The sequence below is a fragment of the Lotus japonicus genome, chromosome 2 (assembly GCF_012489685.1).
Source record: "Lotus japonicus ecotype B-129 chromosome 2, LjGifu_v1.2".
NCBI classification, from domain to species: Eukaryota; Viridiplantae; Streptophyta; class Magnoliopsida; order Fabales; family Fabaceae; genus Lotus; species Lotus japonicus.
The window spans coordinates 82575426-82594147 of record NC_080042.1 but is presented as its reverse complement, the minus strand read 5'-3'; the positions used below and the strand labels follow the sequence as shown (position 1 = coordinate 82594147).

General features: G+C 35.1%; 3 protein-coding genes across 5 annotated transcripts; 1 reads left to right on the top strand and 2 right to left on the bottom strand.

The window, feature by feature from the left end:
* Positions 1-244: 244 nt before the first annotated feature.
* LOC130740302 (nuclear pore complex protein NUP98A-like) lies at positions 245-4190 on the bottom strand. 3 transcript variants are annotated; one of them, XM_057592853.1, is made up of 8 exons: positions 4010-4190; positions 3753-3908; positions 2578-3174; positions 2236-2445; positions 1716-2119; positions 911-1004; positions 657-819; positions 245-533 (listed from the first exon to the last, which is right to left on the bottom strand). In XM_057592853.1, exons 2-8 carry the CDS (start codon positions 3883-3885, stop codon positions 413-415), a joined length of 1722 nt encoding a protein of 573 aa, XP_057448836.1. In that variant the 5' UTR covers positions 3886-3908; positions 4010-4190; the 3' UTR covers positions 245-412. The 3 variants fall into 3 exon arrangements, with proteins under 3 accessions (XP_057448836.1, XP_057448835.1, XP_057448834.1); XM_057592852.1 differs by having other exon boundaries at positions 3750-3912; positions 4010-4189; XM_057592851.1 differs by having other exon boundaries at positions 3750-3908; positions 4010-4189.
* Positions 4191-5731: 1541 nt separating this feature from the next.
* Positions 5732-11223, top strand: LOC130740301 (ABC transporter E family member 2). Its single transcript, XM_057592850.1, has 12 exons — positions 5732-5979; positions 6188-6273; positions 6375-6472; positions 6560-6677; positions 6762-6851; positions 7761-8065; positions 8151-8346; positions 9280-9465; positions 9548-9820; positions 10251-10496; positions 10590-10726; positions 10811-11223. Exons 1-11 carry the CDS (start codon positions 5877-5879, stop codon positions 10707-10709), a joined length of 1821 nt encoding a protein of 606 aa, XP_057448833.1. The 5' UTR covers positions 5732-5876; the 3' UTR covers positions 10710-10726; positions 10811-11223.
* A 1483-nt stretch (positions 11224-12706) lies between these two features.
* LOC130740300 (probable LRR receptor-like serine/threonine-protein kinase At3g47570) lies at positions 12707-16135 on the bottom strand. Its single transcript, XM_057592848.1, has 2 exons — positions 13395-16135; positions 12707-13263 (listed from the first exon to the last, which is right to left on the bottom strand). Exons 1-2 carry the CDS (start codon positions 16093-16095, stop codon positions 12863-12865), a joined length of 3102 nt encoding a protein of 1033 aa, XP_057448831.1. The 5' UTR covers positions 16096-16135; the 3' UTR covers positions 12707-12862.
* Between the last annotated feature and the right edge of the window lie 2587 nt (positions 16136-18722).

Genomic DNA, 18722 nt, shown 5'->3' with positions numbered 1-18722 from the left:
AGGTGTTTTCAGCCCTCACCATATCCCATATATGCCTTGCCTCACCTTGGAATGATCCCATGAGCTTTCTACCTCAAGTATTTTAAAGCCCATGACCATGATGCTAATTCCTGTGGGAATCATTTGGCCTTCTATTATTCTTCATCAGAAGGATAACCCCAAGCTTTTATCTCTGTCTTATGAGGATGTTATTCTGCTCCTAGCTTCAATGAGAGATAAGAAGAAAAATAAAGCGAGAATGAAATTGAAGAGAAAGTAAGGTGTGAATTAATCAAAACTTGGACTACCCACAAAGCAATAAAAAGTTTGTCCAAAAACTAAAAGCAATAAAAAGAAACGGACAAAAGTATATTCTCAATTGGACTTTGCACAAAGCAATATGCTGAAGGAGTTGATGTCAAGAAGAAAAATGCTACAAACGAACAACACAAAAAATAGAAAGATCAGCAAAAGAAGCTTGCAAAGCACGAAGTGCTGCCAATGGATCTGTAGCAGGTGCTGGTTGTGCAACCATAGAACTCTGGCGAGAAGACCTGTCAAACAAAAATATCCAAACATAGAAAAACGTTTAGTGGATATATAGGACTAATCTGAGAGTCACCTCTCTTTGGACACTCAAAAGTCAAAACAGTATAAATAAGACAGTTGTAACTTACGGAAATGCAAAATTATTCTGAGCAAACATTCCTGGAGTGCCACCATTATTCTGAGCAAACATTCCTGGAGTGCCACCATTATTCTGACCAAACATTCCTGGAGTGCCACCATTATTCTGGCCAAACATTCCTCGTGTGCAATTGCAGCAACTTCCACCAAATACTAAAGACAGTAAATAAATTCAGAACATTAATCCTTCAATCATTACACGAAACAAAACATAGTACATTCATAAATAAAATTTTGAACTGACCAGGTTGTGTCTGGCCAAAGTTGCTAAAGCCAAATGTACCACTTGAAGGAGCAACTTGTGGAGGTTGGAATTGGAAAGGTGTTGAGATGGGTTGCTGCAGTTACAAAGTTCAATAAACAAATTGGAAAGTCAAAATGTAGGAACAACTAGGGAATCATATAGAGAAACTAACTACACGTGCATAACACAAAGGAAACTAGAAAAGAAACAATTTATCAAACTAGTTAACATATAGAGATGCTAAGTTAAATGATATTTATCTGGAAGTATCGCCAATATGCTCTATTAAGTTCACATCTCATTAATTAAGACCAATAATCCAACAAAGGTGTTAATCTAACCATTTTTGGAGTGCCCTGCTCAGTTTACAAGTGTAGATGAATCATACTTTTAATAATTCTAACATAAACAGTACCTGACTTTCTTAGGTTGCAAACATATTGTTTAATGTTTTAATAGTATAATCATATTTCATGCAGATAATAGTTTATCAGCTTAGCTTGCAACAGCAGATGCCTCACTTAATTTTTATATACTATAGTGGACAGATGGTTATACACTTCTACTGAAAATTTGAATTTTAATATAGCAGAATGGTGTTTATTGAAACCCTATCGGAACTGGTTAAGGCTTGGTTGTTGTAGTACTATATACTATCATTTATATGAATATTAATAGAATGATGAAATAACTGACCATTTATAAAGCTCAATAAGTTTGTAAAGTAAAGCTTATATATGATTCCACTTTATCTTGGATCATAACCAAACTGTCATCTTTAACGGAAAATTAAAAAACTACTCACCGCTGTAGAAGTGAGTGACGGACTGGTTGAAAAAATATTTCCAGCAAGCCCTGACACTGGTGAGTTGAACAAGTTTGATTGACCAAAAGATGCAGTCTGCCCAAAGGGGGTATTCTGTCCAAAAGTAGAAGTTGGCTGTGCATTTGTAGGGGCTGCAGGGATAAAGGATGGCTGAGGATAGCCAAAAAAAATTGGGTCTGATGGTTTGAAGAAATGAGCAGCTGAAGTTCCACCAGATGTTGGAGTAGAAAAAAGAGAATTCTGTGGCCGCTGAGCAAATGGGTTAGAACTAGGATTGGTTGATGTTTGACCAAACACTTGTGAAGGAGAAAAGGGGCTTGTTTGTATTGTAGATGAACTAAAGGCTGCCATACCAGTTGAGTGAGCAGAGGGTAGTGGTCCACCTAAATTTAAATCAAATAAAAGATTGAGTAAATGTCATCAATCATCATCACTGATGCAATGAAAGCCAGAAAATTATGGATGTATTTATAATTTTATAATTAGAAAAGAAAAGAACCTTTATCTCCCAATTGATAGTCCTCCCATCTTAGCTCCTCTAGGCTTTTATCTTTGTAAACAGGCATGGCTGATATGGACTCGAATTTTGCGGTTTGTCCGAAGGTTCCAGAATCTGCTTCAGTTGTTGCTGAGTAACTAGCTACTCCACTTCCACCCGGTTGGTGTCCAAAACCAGTACTTCCAAAAGCCGGAGTTGGAGCTGGAGATCCTGCAAACAAGAAAAGGATGTAAAGGTCATTTTCAATTACAATGACAGAAACACGCATTAATTCTTAAAATTCCTTGTATCTCAAGAATATATATATCACATAGTCAAAATTCTAAAAGCTCAAAAACTCACCAAATGCAGAACTCTGACCTCCAAAGGGTGAGGTTGTACTCCCAAATGGGCTGCTACTACCAAATGTAGAACTAGACTGACCAAAAGCTTTTGTGGGGCCAAAACTAAAAGAAGGGGTACTAGAAGCACCATTAGCAGGGGTACTACAAGCACCACAGGCAGGGGTACTAGAAGCACCACAAGCAGGAGTACTAGCTATAGAGACCCCAAATGGAGTACTTCTTGAAGTGCTAAATGCAGACGTACTTGAACAACCAAACGGAGGGATGTAAAATGCAGATGTAAGCAGAGGGTTACTTGACGCCCTAAATGCTCCCCCACCTCCGAACACAGGAGCACTTGGCACACCAAATGCATTCCCATTGTTACCAAAAGTTGGGCTTGAGGTTGACCCAAATGCAGGGGTGCTAGTTACACCAAAAGCGGGGGTGCTCGTTGCTCCAAATGCAGGTGTGCCAGTTGATGCACCAAAAGGTGTTGAGGAACTGCTTCCAAAAGCTGGTTGTGATGGTTGAGTGGCACCTCCAAATAGACTTGTTTGAGTATCAGTTGAGGCAAAACGTCCAAAACCAGTCTTCTGACCATATAAGGATGATCCTATGAAGCAAGTGAGTTGGTTCTCAGATTTAATCATAAAATCAACAGATAAAATAATAAACCGGAAGAAAGTATAAAAACAGACACTATCACACTAATGATTACTATCTTTAATTGTAAAGATTTCAAGTATGCCACAAACAAACTAACATGAATCTCAATTCTTATGTTAGGTAATCTTCAAGTCTTTAAAGTGATCTATAAAACAGCATCAAATAGAGAGTATATACATCTGAAAGGAATGTCATCTCTTCCTAATGCTCTTGTTCTAAAGTGTTTCATGTGGAATTTGGCATTATCATGTGTTTCCAATGATATCAATGTACTAACATGTAAATAGAAAAAACTAAATAAAAACAAACAACCCCTCCAAATAAAAAATGCTGCTTTATCTCATAAGAGAGGTAACAGAAAGTATATATTTCCAAAAACTGTTATTCCAATTCAAGAAAATAGTGGTCCTCACACATTACACACACCAATGCCCCAATACAAATAAACTCATTTTCAAAGAAGACAGTACTATGCTGACAGCAATATATACAACACAAAAAGGTTTCAATAGGCACACTTACTACCAATTGGTGATGATGGCGAACAACAACCGAATCCCGGAGTTGAAGGGCAGGGATAAGAGGCTTGTGGTGCACGAAATACACCAGTGGAAGAAGTACCATTAGACATGGAAGTTTGTGAACCAAATGCCACCATTTTTGTAGCTAGTTTATTACTCCCTAACTCAAACACACATCAAAATCGTTAGTTTTCCATGTAAATAAATCAGATGAAATTGGCGAAAGAAATTAACACACCAAAAAATGAAAAAATCACTTACTGAAACTTTTGCCTTGATTCTTCTGATCAAGCAAATGCAATCTCAGTGGGCATGAATTGAAATGAATCGAGCGTGATTTCTTGTTTATATAGTAACCGTATTAGCGTGAAAATTCAGCACACACGTTATATTATTAGCGTGAAAATTCCGCAACATATTGAGAAACCGTTGTTGTTGTTTGAGATGGAAATATTATAAGAGTTGTTTCTATACAAGGTTGCGTTGATCTCAGGCTCATGGGTTGGTGCATGCAAATATCCAAAATATTACAAAATAATAATAAAGTGTTTTGTTTTATCCAAAATTTATTTAAAGCTTCAATATTAAATCATAATTTTTTTCCTACTAACCTCAAAAATCAGAAATATTTAGTTTAAATTTAAAATTTAAAAATAGAGAAAGACTTATAGAAAGAGAGCATGATAAGAAAACATTATTTATAACATTTATGTGCTATGTTTAACATACATTTCAATTAGTTTAAAATATTTTTAGCTTATTGAAAAAAACTTTAAACTACTGAAATAGTTTCTTTTATCAAATATTTGTAGAGAGTTTTTAATCTAGTCAATTAAGTTTTAAACTATAAGCTTAGGCTGAAATGTTATGTCAAATAAAGTCTTAGTGAAAGAGTTTATTTCAATAGATTAAAGTTTTTTTTTATAAGCTCCGTAAAAAAATATTTTTTAATAAGCTACTTGAAATAGCTTAGCTTATAATTAAAGCTGAATTTATTCTCATTTTCATTCTTATTATTTTATTAAAATTATATCATTACCGTTTTTTATAAAAACACTAACCCCTGATCGTTTTATTTTAAATTAATTACTATTCAATTTTTTAATAAAAAATTCTTAAAAATATTTTGATAATTTAGACAATTATTCTGTTGATTCCTATTGCATTCGACTAACCCGATTTGTACAACCATTAGTAGCAATCAAGTTGGAGGTCTCTAGTAGTGGGTGTTATTAAGGTAAATTTTGATGGCGGTTATATTTTGATAAGTTGGTGCACGTGCAGATTAGTCTTCAATGATAAGTTGGTTCACTTGTTGATCGTTAATGTAGATGCATTTTTGAATTCTTTGTTGGTTCCTAAAGTTGGAGCCAGCCAACAATAAGTGTTTAAGGTAAATTTTGATGCATCTCATAGACAAAAAAAATGCATAATGTATTTGGTTTTATTGCGCGCGATGTTGTATGGCTAAGACCTTGCGTCCGCTACTGATAGGTTTTCAGACATTGTTTCTCATTTATTTTCTGAAACTTGTTGTTTTCGTTGGGCACTCTGCTTGGCCAAATATCTCGTTAGTCTTGAAAATGTCGTGTTCGAGAATAATTGTTTATTTTTTCAAAATACTCGGGCGTCTAAATTAGGTAACTCGTCTTATACGTCTTCTCTTGTTCAAGTTTACCTTTGCTTTCTCTTCTTCTACGGTAGTTGGTTTGACTGTTTGTGATCGAACAAAACAAGAGCAAGGAATTTATTGTCGGCTGAAAGGTGATTTAACCCCTTCTCTTCCCTCTAAAAAACTAGCTTGTTCGTGTTAGGGTAATGGCGTCGTTGCCGACTGTTTAGCTAAGAACTCTTTTTTGTTTATAAGTTTCAAACTCCATAAAAGCCCAACATTATGATCCATGTAAACTCGGATCCATATCAATATCGGACAAAACCGACCCATATACAGAATCCGATTCCAGTTGCAGGGTGAAGCAAGCAAACCCTATATACTTGAACGTTCTCACCACACGCCACTCTCTCTCTCTCTCTCTCATCGCCGTTCTCCGATCGATTCCGCCACCGTGGTTCAACCGCAGCGAACAATTCCCATTTCCGCAAGTTGAAATCAAGGGTTTGAGGCGACATGTCTGATCGATTGACCCGTATTGCCATCGTGAGCAACGACAGGTGCAAGCCGAAGAAGTGTCGTCAGGAGTGTAAGAAGAGTTGCCCCGTGGTCAGAACCGGTAAGATCTGATTGTCACGCTTTCTAGGGTTCAATTCTCAATTCTGGGGTGGAGTTTTTTTGTACCCTATTGCCGATACAAGCTTCGAATTTCCAAGTGGGAGCTTAGAAATGGGTTTTTCTTTCTTGAATTTGTTTGTTCATGGAATTTACGTGGCTGAATTCTGATGGGGTGTGTTTTGAGTGACGAATTGTGTGTTTGATTACAGGTAGGTTGTGTATTGAGGTGTCTTCTGCATCGAAGATTGCTTACATATCTGAGGAATTGTGCATTGGATGCGGTATTTGTGTTAAGGTATTGGATATGGCGTTATGGTGGTATTGTTATCTTTGATTCTAGTTGATGGGGTTTTATTTTATGTGATGAGGTTTGTTAATTGTTATCCATTGGTGTAGAAATGTCCTTTTGAAGCTATCCAGATTATCAACTTGCCCAAGGACTTGGACAAAGACACCACTCATAGATATGGTCCTAATACTTTTAAGCTGCATAGGTGAGTTATCATTTAGCTGCATTTTCTTGTAAATTTGATAGTAAACTAGTGATTAGCTTCTGATGAATAGAAATATGATGATGGCAGGTTGCCAGTGCCGAGGCCAGGGCAAGTGCTTGGGTTGGTTGGGACAAATGGAATCGGCAAGTCCACTGCCCTTAAAGTGTTGGCTGGAAAATTGAAACCAAACCTGGGTCGTTTCACTGTAATAACCACAATTTGACTCTTTCGTTACAGCTTCAGTGTTTGGTGTTTTACTGTATTCATTTAATTTTTGTTTTCCTTGCAGAACCCGCCTGATTGGCAGGAAATTTTGACCTACTTTCGAGGATCTGAATTGCAGAATTACTTCACTCGAATTCTAGAGGATGATTTGAAGGTGATGTCTGTGTTATTTGATATGTATGAATGTAGTGATGTCGCAGTATAACTTAGCAAAGTTTATGTGTTCTTTCAACATGTGTGTTTTTCTAATTTGAATTTTATGTTTATTTCTGTTTTTCTTACTGGACCAATTATTGTTTATGTGATTTTAAGAATCTATGAACCTTAGACTGTTAGAATTGCCTCAATCGAGAAGGGATACACTAATATTGTCAATAGAGTCAGTAAATTTATTATTCTGTTGTGCCCTTCAGATGACTAACTTAACATAGGTCATAGGTGAGATATGTTGTGATTTGTGAGTCTTTTTGGTAAATACATGTAGAAGAAGCTAGTAGTTAGCAGTTACAGTACAGATGACGTTCAAATTGATGACCGAAGTCCAAGTTCAGCTTCAGCTTCATAATTCAGTCTGTTGCATCATTGATATGTAGAGGCCCTTTCAGTATTGATACATTCAAATACCATATCTTCATGACTAGCTATCTTAACATATCACCGTATGTATATCTGAAATTTACTACATATATATATGCTAGTTTATATCTAACCATATCTCTAAAGTCTAAACTATGATTACCATGGAAATACCAAATTCTAAATCCTTGTAATATATAAATATAAATCTTAAGCATTGTAATCATTAGATGGTTATATGTTTTATATTTTAGCACAAATCCAGCACTACAACTAAATCTAGCATTGTAACATCACTTTTCCTTTACTTTTGGAAGTTCAGTCTTATCGTTGCTTGATATGCTAGCTTTTGCTTTGCTTACATTTTACTGAATATTCTCTCATTAGCGCTAATCTGCTGTTTGAATTTTGTAATAATAAGATAATATACCATTTAAAAAAAGTTTTTCTTCCTGTTTGTAATTGTGCTTATTTTAATATTACATAGGCTATCATCAAGCCTCAGTATGTTGACCATATTCCAAAAGCTGTGCAAGGGAATGTGGGGGAGGTGCTAGAGCAGAAAGATGAGAGAGATGTAAAGGCAGAGCTTTGTACTGATCTGGAGCTTAACCAGGTTATAGATCGTAATGTTGGTGATCTTTCAGGTGGTGAGCTCCAAAGGTTTGCAATTGCAGTTGTTGCCATCCAGAATGCTGAGATATACATGTTTGATGAACCTTCTAGTTATCTTGATGTGAAACAAAGGCTGAAAGCTGCCCAAGTCATTCGATCATTGCTCAGGCCTAACAGGTTAGTTCCCTTTTCTCTCAGTAGTCTCTTCTTTCAATCTTGTCTACATCTCCATTTGATTTTGTTTCCAATTCTCTTGTTTCAGCTATGTAATTGTTGTAGAGCACGATCTTAGTGTCTTGGACTACTTATCGGACTTTATTTGCTGCTTGTATGGCAAACCTGGTGCATATGGAGTGGTAACCCTTCCTTTCTCAGTCAGAGAAGGAATTAACATCTTCTTGGCTGGGTTTGTTCCAACAGAAAATCTTAGGTTCCGGGATGAATCTCTTACGTTCAAGGTATCTCAACCACCCATTTGCTGAATCTAAAGCCTAAACTCAATATTGCTGTTAAGAATGAAATGGTTCAGCACTGAAATTGATGTGGTGGTGCATGTTTAAACATGCCAAAGATAAAATTGACTCATTCCGAATATATGTAGAACCAATTGCATTATTCAAATCATTACATGACATTTATTTCCTTCAGTGCTGCATCATATATTTGATTAAATGTCCACATTTTCTTCGCCTTACAAATGAAAATATTTTAGGGCTTGTTTGATTCTCTTTTTAGTTTTTGTATTTAGAAACTGTTTTCAGAAACAATTTTTAAATCTGTTCTTTAGAAAAAGAGAAAGAAGAAACGGTTTGAGCGATATGCTTTTCAAAATTGGAAAAGCTGTGATTTGAAAACTAAAAAAAAAACTGAAAATATCTGAGATGTTTTGTTTTTTCAGTTTTAATAACTGGAAATAACAACTTTTTTTTAAGGCCTGTTTTCAAATACTGTCCATACCAAATGAGTTTTTTTTTTCTTTCTGTTTTTGTATTTAGAAACTGTTTTCAGAAACAATTTTAATCTGTTCTTTAGAAAAAGAGAAAGAAGAAACGGTTTGAGCGATATGCTTTTCAAAATTGGAAAAGCTGTGATTTGAAAACTAAAAACAAAAACTGAAAATATCTGAGATGTTTTGTTTTTTCAGTTTTAATAACTGGAAATAACAACTGTTTTTTAAGGTCTGTTTTCAAATACTGTCCATACCAAATGAGTTTTTTTCTTTTACTGTTTTTAAAACCTGAAAGCTGTTCCATAAAACAGTAACCAGACAGGCCCTTAATCCTTTTTTTATCATTGCTTTATTATTTATTACTGTAAATTTCTGTACTTAATTTTGAATTCCAAAAGTTCTCAGCTTTATCGCACACACCTCATTCTTTTGTTGTGTCTAGGTTGCTGAGACTCCACAGGAAACTGCCGAGGAAGCTCAAACATATGCTCGATACAAGTATCCAGCCATGAGCAAAACTCAAGGCAATTTCAGGCTTCGTGTTGCTGAGGGAGAATTTACTGATTCTCAAATTATTGTGATGCTGGGTGAGAATGGGACCGGAAAGACAACATTTATTCGTATGCTGGTATTCTTTTAGTCATATTTGTCTTTATGGAACTGTCTAATTCTTCGCATATTTATTCACCTAACTCTTTTGTATTACTCAGGCTGGTTTATTGAAGCCTGACTCTGTAGAAGGTGGTTCTGATGTGGATATGCCTGAGTTTAACGTTTCATACAAGCCTCAGAAGATTAGCCCTAAGTTCCAATCAACTGTTAGACACTTACTGCACCAAAAAATTCGTGATGCATATACCCATCCCCAGTTTGTATCAGATGTTATGAAGCCACTTCTTATCGAACAATTAATGGACCAAGAAGTTGTGAATCTTTCTGGTGGAGAGTTGCAAAGAGTTGCATTATGTCTTTGTCTCGGAAAGGTATTATATGTTTCATTCTTGAAAACAAGTCGAGATTATTGTGCACCTTAAATTCTAGCATCTGCCCCATTTTTTTCTTCCCCCCTGCATTCTTTGATACTTTCTAGTTTCCTATAGGAGGATGGTCTTTCCATATAATCAAAATGATTTTATTGCTAGTACCTTCGTTTTCTGGAACTTTTAGGATCTGTTGTGAGCTTTCTGTCTACTAAATTTTGTTTCAGACTATATAGCAATTAACATTTCCTGATTCGTTACTGTTCTACTATAGCAACCTGTAGACTGTAGTAGTCTCTACCTTTGCCAAATGACATGGCAAGAATTTTGGAACTATTGTCTCATAATTTACATGCATGCCTCCATTCCCCCTCCCCTCTCCTAAACTAAATAGCATTTCATGTTTTCTGATCCATTGTTTCCTACCACACAGCCTGCTGACATCTATCTGATAGATGAGCCAAGTGCATATCTTGATTCTGAACAGCGAATTCACGCTGCCAAAGTCATTAAGAGGTTTATTCTTCATGCAAAGAAAACGGCTTTTGTGGTCGAGCATGATTTCATCATGGCAACATACCTTGCTGACAGAGTTATTGTTTACGAGGGTAGACCTTCAATCGATTGTACTGCAAATTGTCCACAATCATTGTTGTCTGGGATGAACCTTTTCTTATCAGTAAGTGTCATATCATATTTGTGAAAGTTTAGAAGTATTTTTGTGGTCTGTGCTGGTACTTATGTGATATATCTAATGCAATTGCTGTTGCAGCATCTTGACATCACATTTAGGAGAGACCCAACCAACTTTCGTCCAAGGATCAACAAAATTGATTCAACCAAGGACAGAGAACAAAAGTCTGCTGGGTCTTATTATTATCTTGATGACTGAGCTTACACTCACGGCAGGTTTGCCCCTTTGCATATGCTATTCTTCTTATAGTTGAATGTTTATAACCGCAACTGGAAACTGACCATTTTCTTTTCTTACAGTTGCTCTTTCGTCATTGCAAAAAGTGCATCAGTTTGAGCTTGTCACGGAATCTCTGCTTTTGTTCCCTTGATGCTCTGACATAAGATTGTGCTTTTTTCCATTGAAGACATCTTTTTCAATGGATAGAAGAGCCTGTATGTTGGTTGGTGCATTTGTATATGTTTCTCTAATATCTAGTGCAGTTGCTCATCACCAGTTTTGGTTTGACTTAGGTGGGTAAATCTGAACATTATAAGAGTTTATATTGGTCATGGTTTTACTCTTGATGTCCGAAATTTACCGGAACATTCATTATATCAGATTTAGTTTATTGCCTTCCCTGGCTCTCGTAATTTATCAGTTGAATATGTAATGGAGTATGGTTCACTCCCATTTTACTTGATTTTGATAAATGATATTTTAAGCTTTACTATTTGCCGTCCCTGTTCATTGTCATCAAATTATTTTACAAAATCGGTTTTACTATAGTTAATTTGAGGATTATTAGTGGGGAATTATTCAACTAGTATAAACATACATAATCCACTAATGAGTTGGTCTAGTTAAAAGCAAGCTACTGAGCTAGATTTTGTAAGGGTGAAAACATAAAAACCTGTGATTATGTGAAAGGAAGCTAAATCCATGTGATTATGTTGAAAAAAGGTTTTTACTAAAAACATGTTCAATTCTCTGAAATTTCTTGGCCTTGAAGAGAATTGGCTTTCCCTCATATAGAATACCAATATCAATAAGACTATGATATGTAATATCCAACATTTTGAGGTTCTTTCGTGATTCTTCCATCTATAATAAGCATAAGGACCCAAACCTGAAGAGCAAAGCAACATATCTAAAGCATTGGAGACTTTGATCCGTATCAAAAGTGAACCTATAGGGCCAATAAATCATGTAAAATATTATATCATCTAATAGAATCTGCAGTGAAGCATACCTTCAGGATGATGAGGAGGAAAAAACTGCAAATTGCAAAAAGTAGCCACTACAAGCCCTGAAAGAAAAAAATCTCATAAAGTACGGTTCCAATTTTGTAGGATTAGGGGCAGGCGCGTATCCAAGATTGTTTCATTGAAGGTCGGAATAAAATAATACAAATTCTTGTCAATGAATACTAGTTATAATTTAAATAAGAAAAAAATTAAATACAACTTGAACGGCACTGTTGGTTCTACAATTTTTTAAAGGACAGACTAAATAAAAATATATACATACATATAATAATTAGGATTAATATCATTCAATCAAAACTTTCAAAAAAAAAAATATCATTCAATCAAAGATATTTGAATTACACGGTTCTAAGAGATTACCGTATCTTTATGGATTATGTTCTAAACCTCAAACCATAAATATAGGTTAACACTTGTAATATACACATTCTTCCTTATACTTTCTAATTCTAATCCTCATTCTCTCCTTTGTGAAAGAGTAAAAAGACATGTTTGATCATTGGCGCCGTCTATGGGGAATCTTATATCTTCAATGGTGATGACAAGAACGCAGTAGGAAAACAATTCTCCTGCTCTCGTGCGGGATAATTCTCCCGAACGTTTCATGACACTCGAAGAATTCGAAGAATACCTTGGAGCGAAACAAGGTTATGAGTTGCAAATACGAATACATAAACGATACAAATACCAATACCCGACCATGACCAAAACTGTAAGCGATTTCAAGCTTTAGGTCCACGGGGGAGAATTTAATGAATCTGAAATTATTGTCATTCAAGGTGTGAAGGGGCCAGGAAAGACAACACTTATTTGTATGCTAGTACATATTATTTTTTATTTGTATAGATTTAATATATGAGATAGTGGTAGATACACGACACAACCGTTCATATGTGACATAGAAGGGTTAGATGTTAGTGTAAAACTTCTTTATATTCACATGCCATATCCATTAAACTCTCTATGTATATTCATTAAACTGTCAAATTCAAGCCTTACTAACAAGTTTTCTTAACTAGTTTATAAGAAAGACAACAGCAACAAGGAAAGGATAATAGCTAGCAATAGTAATACAATGGAACCTCTACATGAAGTATTTTGTAGTTATGCAATCTGCCTCTGTCTAGCCACAGTAGGGAAGAACCTTTTGATTAAGTTAAGCTCCCTTATGACATCAATCATACTCATTCTTTCTTTTGGTGATTCCATTGAACATGCAAGTGCAATTCTCAAAAGTGAAAGTAAACATTTCTCTGCATTAGGTTGCAACTGCACAATGCCAAGGTTCCCATCCTCAGTAGCCTGATTAAATTCATTTTGGAGGATAATCGGGTCCACAATTTGCATAAGACTTTCTGAAATTGAAAGTTCAACATAATTATGGAGATTATGACCATCTTTGAACATTTCATCAGTGGGACTCTTTCCAGTTAACATTTCTAAAACAAGAATTCCAAAGCTAAACATGTCACCCTCAATTGAAACCTCTGAACCCATTCCATACTCTACAAAGTAATAAATATCAATTAGTACTTGTGAAGTTAATATTGATGGAAATAAAGGCTCCATCTCAAACTAGAGCTTAGACTTGAAATTAAAAGATTTCACAACTTAACCAAACAATGTTATGCCATACCTGGAGGAGCATAGCCAATAGTCCCCTTTATTCCACCTGTGCTGTTTTGCATCTGGGAGACTCCAATACATGGGAGCAATTTTGCTAAGCCAAAATCACTCACGTGAGCTACCATGGAATCATCAAGAAGAACATTGCTGGGCTTTAAATCACAATGAATGACCGGTTGCTCACACTCATAGTGAAGATAATGGAATGCTGATGCAACGTCGAGAATAATATTAAACCTTTTCTCAAGATTCAATGACTTGGGTTGATCTGGAGTCTCTGGATGCAGCCAACTTTCTAAGCTTCCGTTGGTCATGTACTCAAAAACTAGAGCTTTAAACTCTTGACCTTTGTAATCTGTACTGGAACAACATGTTAAATTCTTCACCAGATTTCGATGTCTAATATTTTTGAGTGCATTACATTCAGCAATGAAACTCTTGTGAGCTCCTTTCTTTTGAAGGTTTAGGACCTTTATGGCAACGGCTCTTTCTTCTGACTCTAGAGTTCCTTTGTAAACAGAGCCAAAATTTCCAGACCCTATCAAACATCTACTTGAGAACCCTTCGGTTCCATTGTGTAGGTTTTGATATGAAACCATAGCCAGTTGATCTATTGTTGGTGAATCAGGAAGTGTTTTCTTGTTTCTTGTCCTCATCCAGAGGATAGATAGAATAAGTGACAGTATAAGGAGAAAAGCAACCACACTAACTATCACTGCTATCAACCTGGAATTATGGTGTTTTGCATGTTTGTTACCTTTAGCAGGGCATGGCGGTAGATGCAGCTTTGAAATACCTCCACAAAGGTTATTGTTTCCAGTTACCACCACCTCACTTGCATTTCCAAAGACACCTTTAGTTGGTATCTCACCTTCCAAGTTGTTGAAAGATACATTGAAGTATTCTAGGAAAGCCATATTCTGTAGACCTTCAGGAATTGATCCAGATAAGCGGTTTCTTGATAGGTCTAAATGTACAAGTCCTTTGAGTGAAGCCAAAGAGGACGGTATGCTTCCATTGAAGGCATTTCCTTGCAAATCAAGGTACTCCAAACTTGTGCATCCTCCAATGGTTGGAGGAATATCACCAGATAGATGATTCTCTGAAACATTCAACTTATTGATGTTTTTTAGCCTTCCCACTTCCTCCCCTAGACTTCCACTAAGTGAGTTTTGTGACAAGTCCAACAATTTTGTTAGAGAGAAAAGACTAAAAACCTCTGAGGGTATGTTCCCTGACAGGTTGTTTTGGGAAAGGTTTAAGGATTGTAAATTTTTGCAGTTTTCTATACTTGGAGGAATATTTCCTTCAAACCTATTTTGTGCTAAACCCAAAAAAGACAACTGACTGAGGTTGCCTATAAAGGTTGGTATGTTTCCTGAGAATTGGTTCCCACTCAACTCTAACACTTGCATCTTTTGAAGCTTCCCAAAAGTAGCTGGAATAATCCCTTCAAGACGATTATCTTCTATGGTAAAGAGAAATAAGTTGATCAGATTTCCTAGTTCTGTAGGAATTTTTCCTGATATATGATTGCCCCCAAGATATAGGTAATTGAATTTGTTGGACATATTTCCCAAGGAATTGGGTAAATGGCCTCCAAAGTTATTGTAGGATATATCGATCACATACAACTCACTACAGTTTGTCAAGGAATTTAAAAACTCCAAATCTGTAGTTGAGTTTCCACCTAGATTGTTATAAGCCAAACCTAGGAGCCAAAGATTCTTCAGCTTCTTTAGACTTGGAACTTGTCCCTTGAAATGGTTTATTGTGTTATCAAATGATTGAAGGGAAGATGCATTTGTGATGGAAGCTGGGATTTGACCTGAGAATTGATTCCCACCAATGAAAAGTGTTTGGAGATTGGGAAGGGTTTGGAACATTTCAGGTGGAAGAGAGCCATTAAATTGGTTCACAGGTATAGACAATAGAGTTAAAGATGACATATTGTAAAGACAAAAAGGAGGTTTACCAGATAGCTTGTTTATACCCAATGACATCCATCCCATGTTTTTCAACCGGCATACTTCTTGTGGAATATTTCCCTCCAAGTTATTAGAACCCAAATTAAGATAACTAAGGTATGAAAGATTCCCTACTGATGGTGGAATTTGTTCTGTTAAATTGTTTCTCCAAAACAACAATTCTTGGAGCTTTCTAAGAGAGCCAATTCCAATTGGTATGCTTCCAACCAGATTGTTCACAAACAAGTATAAGCCTTTGAGATTAGACCAACCTGTCAAGTTTGAAGGAATCTCCCCAACCAATGAGTTATTGTTGAGCCAAAGTAGCTGCAGTTGATATAAATGACCCAATTCTTGTGGGATTGTTCCATAGAAGCTATTGTTTTGAAGGTTGAGGTTTATCAGAGAAGAGAGATTGCCAACCTGGGGTGATATGGGTCCTTGTAAGCGATATCCTTGCAGGTTCAACTCTGTAACCCTTTGATTCAAGGGGCTGCATGTGACTCCATGCCACTTGCAGAAGTGGGTTGAGCTATTCCAAGAATCTAGGATTCCATATGGATCACTGGATATAGCTTCCTTGAATTTGAGTAGTGCAAAATGATCGGTCTCGTTTGATGATGCAGAGGCTGTTGTAAACAACAATGAGTTCAAAGTAAATAGAAGTAAGATGTGAAGGCACGTAGGCCAAGATGCATGCAAGTGCAACATGAGAGAAATGGGCTTCATGTGGCAGAGGAACATGTAAACTAGCAAGGCAACTAGAATGTGTGTTTGCTTCAGCTGTGAGTGTCTGTATCTATATATAGAGATTTGATAATTTGGAGGAACCACAGAAGAAGCAGGTTCCTTCCTTCTGTTAATCTATGTGAATGAACTCATGAGTGTGACATCTTCAATTTGATTTCTGAATTGCCCACTACAATGTAAACATGTATCCTTAAAAGTCAAATCTATTGTGCTATCTCGTACATTAATTCAAAGAATTTACTTTGTTTCGTCTAAGCACTAGCAGTACTCAGTTTATAGTCAAGATAAGAATTATGATTTATCAAGATAATTGGTTTGATTTAATGGGAAACTTTGAAAACAAGAGTATAAGGGCTTGTTTGATAGCAGTTTTAGTTTTCAGTTTTTAAAATAGTTTTCAGAAACAATTCTTAAAAACAGTTTTCAGAAAATCAAAACAGTTTGAATGACATGTTTTCGAACATTTAGAAAACTGATATCTGAAAACTAAAAACTGAAACTGAAAACATCTTTTACCTGTTTTGGTTTTTTAGTTTTAAAAACTGAAAATGAGAACTGTTTTCAAAAACTGTTTTTGAAAACAGTTTTTGAAAACAGGTCTTACCAAACAAGTTTTTGAAAACTGTTTTGGAAACACTTATCAAACATGCCGTAAATGAGTGCTGTTTTCCTTTCTTCCCTCAGCACCTTTGTGGTTGGTATTGTTTTCCAATAAAAAAATGACATATGTCTCATTCCCATCGGCAATCCTTTGGCTGAAGTGTTAATGCTCTATCTCCAATCAATATTTTCTTCTTGCTTTCGTTGCTATCTTACATTGGCTTTCCATTCTTCATGCCCAAAGTTCCATGCCTCACCAATACGACCCATTGAATTTCAGCACCAAAACGATGAAGCCCGCAACCTGCAACCACGCTAGCAATCCTTTGTTCACTGCAACCTACTTGCCTTGTCCTAATGCTCTGTACAGCTTTGATATTTTTCGAGAAAAAAACGAAAAAATACCACATGTTATATCTAAGTTTTTCCCTTTAAATAATTCGTTCGATATATACATGTAGCTTAACTAATATTAATATACTAGTAGTTTTACCCGTGCGATGCACGGGGTTATTCATTTTTTTTTTTGTGTATTTTTCTTTCTTTCTAAATTTGTGTTTTTTTTTATAGAAAGAATTTTTTTTATGAATTAAAAAAAAAACAAAATTAATTTTAGATATAAGGGAACATAAATTTACATTCTATTTCAAATGATGAATGTATTTTTTTTATTTTGCAGAAGCGCAATAAAATTTTAAATGGCTTTTGTCCTTACTTTTTTATGAGTTTTGATTAAAAATGTCTCACCACTGTGTTGCATAAGAAGTCTTCGTATATGTTTACAATCACTTAAATACACTCAAGTTTGTTTCCAAACAAATTATGCCCTTAAAAGTTGATATGATAATAGTAATGTTTTTATCAATTTTTATTTTATTTTAAAAATAACATCGTTAGTCTCTAAATTAATTGATTTTCGAATTGATATTTATTTTACAAACAAAATAAGTTCATTTTAAGAATAGTAATTTAATTTTATAAGTTCTATATAATAGTAAGCACATGTAAGTAGAATTGTAGAAGTCTAACAGTTTTTGGCCCATGGGTTGTATTCTTTAGTTTTGGGTCATCATTAAGAGCTTTGAATTGGGATATAACCTCAATCTTTCATGTTTTAAAATATTCGACTTCTACATAACTCCTAAGTAAAAAACGATATAAATTCATACAATGTAAACACTATTTTTATGCTAATTTTTTTATTAAAATATATTTGTGTGCACGCATATGTGTGTGAAGTTTGAAGACTAATTTTAACAATATTTTAATCAATTTTTATTTTATTTTTATCTAACAATTAAATTGTTATCTTTTAAACAAATTTATTCTTGAATTTTATATTTTTAAATTTATAAACAAAATGGAGTACCTTGCAAAGAAAATTAAATTTTATAAGATTTATATGTGTATGTGAATGGAATTATAGAAGTGCAAAAGTTTGTGACTTAAATTCTTTATGTTAGTGTTATCATTAGGCCTTTGAATTGAGATTTAAATCCAATATTTAAAGTTTACATTTTTCTAACTTCTATAACCCATAAAGTATATTAATGTGTTTTCTTCATATTCACCTGTATTTTTGTTCCCCATGCTAAAGATTTTACTTTTGGGTGCTTTATTGGGTAATAGTTGCAAAATCGAAACCAAGCTGTCAATGTTTTGTTCCATCAGGGAGTTTACACCCTCAATAACAACCACTGTATGGTTCCTCCCTGCCCCAACTTGGACAAATTTATATCTTCAACTCTAATGCCAAAGGAATTTATTAAAACTCAAAATAATGAGAAAAGAAATTACAAACAGACACAAAATCAACCTTTAAATTGAAAATGGGCAAGGATAAGTCAAACACCAAAATCAAAATTAAATGTGAATTTTGAGATTAGAAATACACACACATACAACTTTCACACAGAATTTCCTCACAGCATTTGTCATCCAGACAATAAACCCAAAAGTCAGACAATTACCATGTGTAAGAGAGAACTTAGCACAATAAAGTTGAAAGACAAATTTACTAG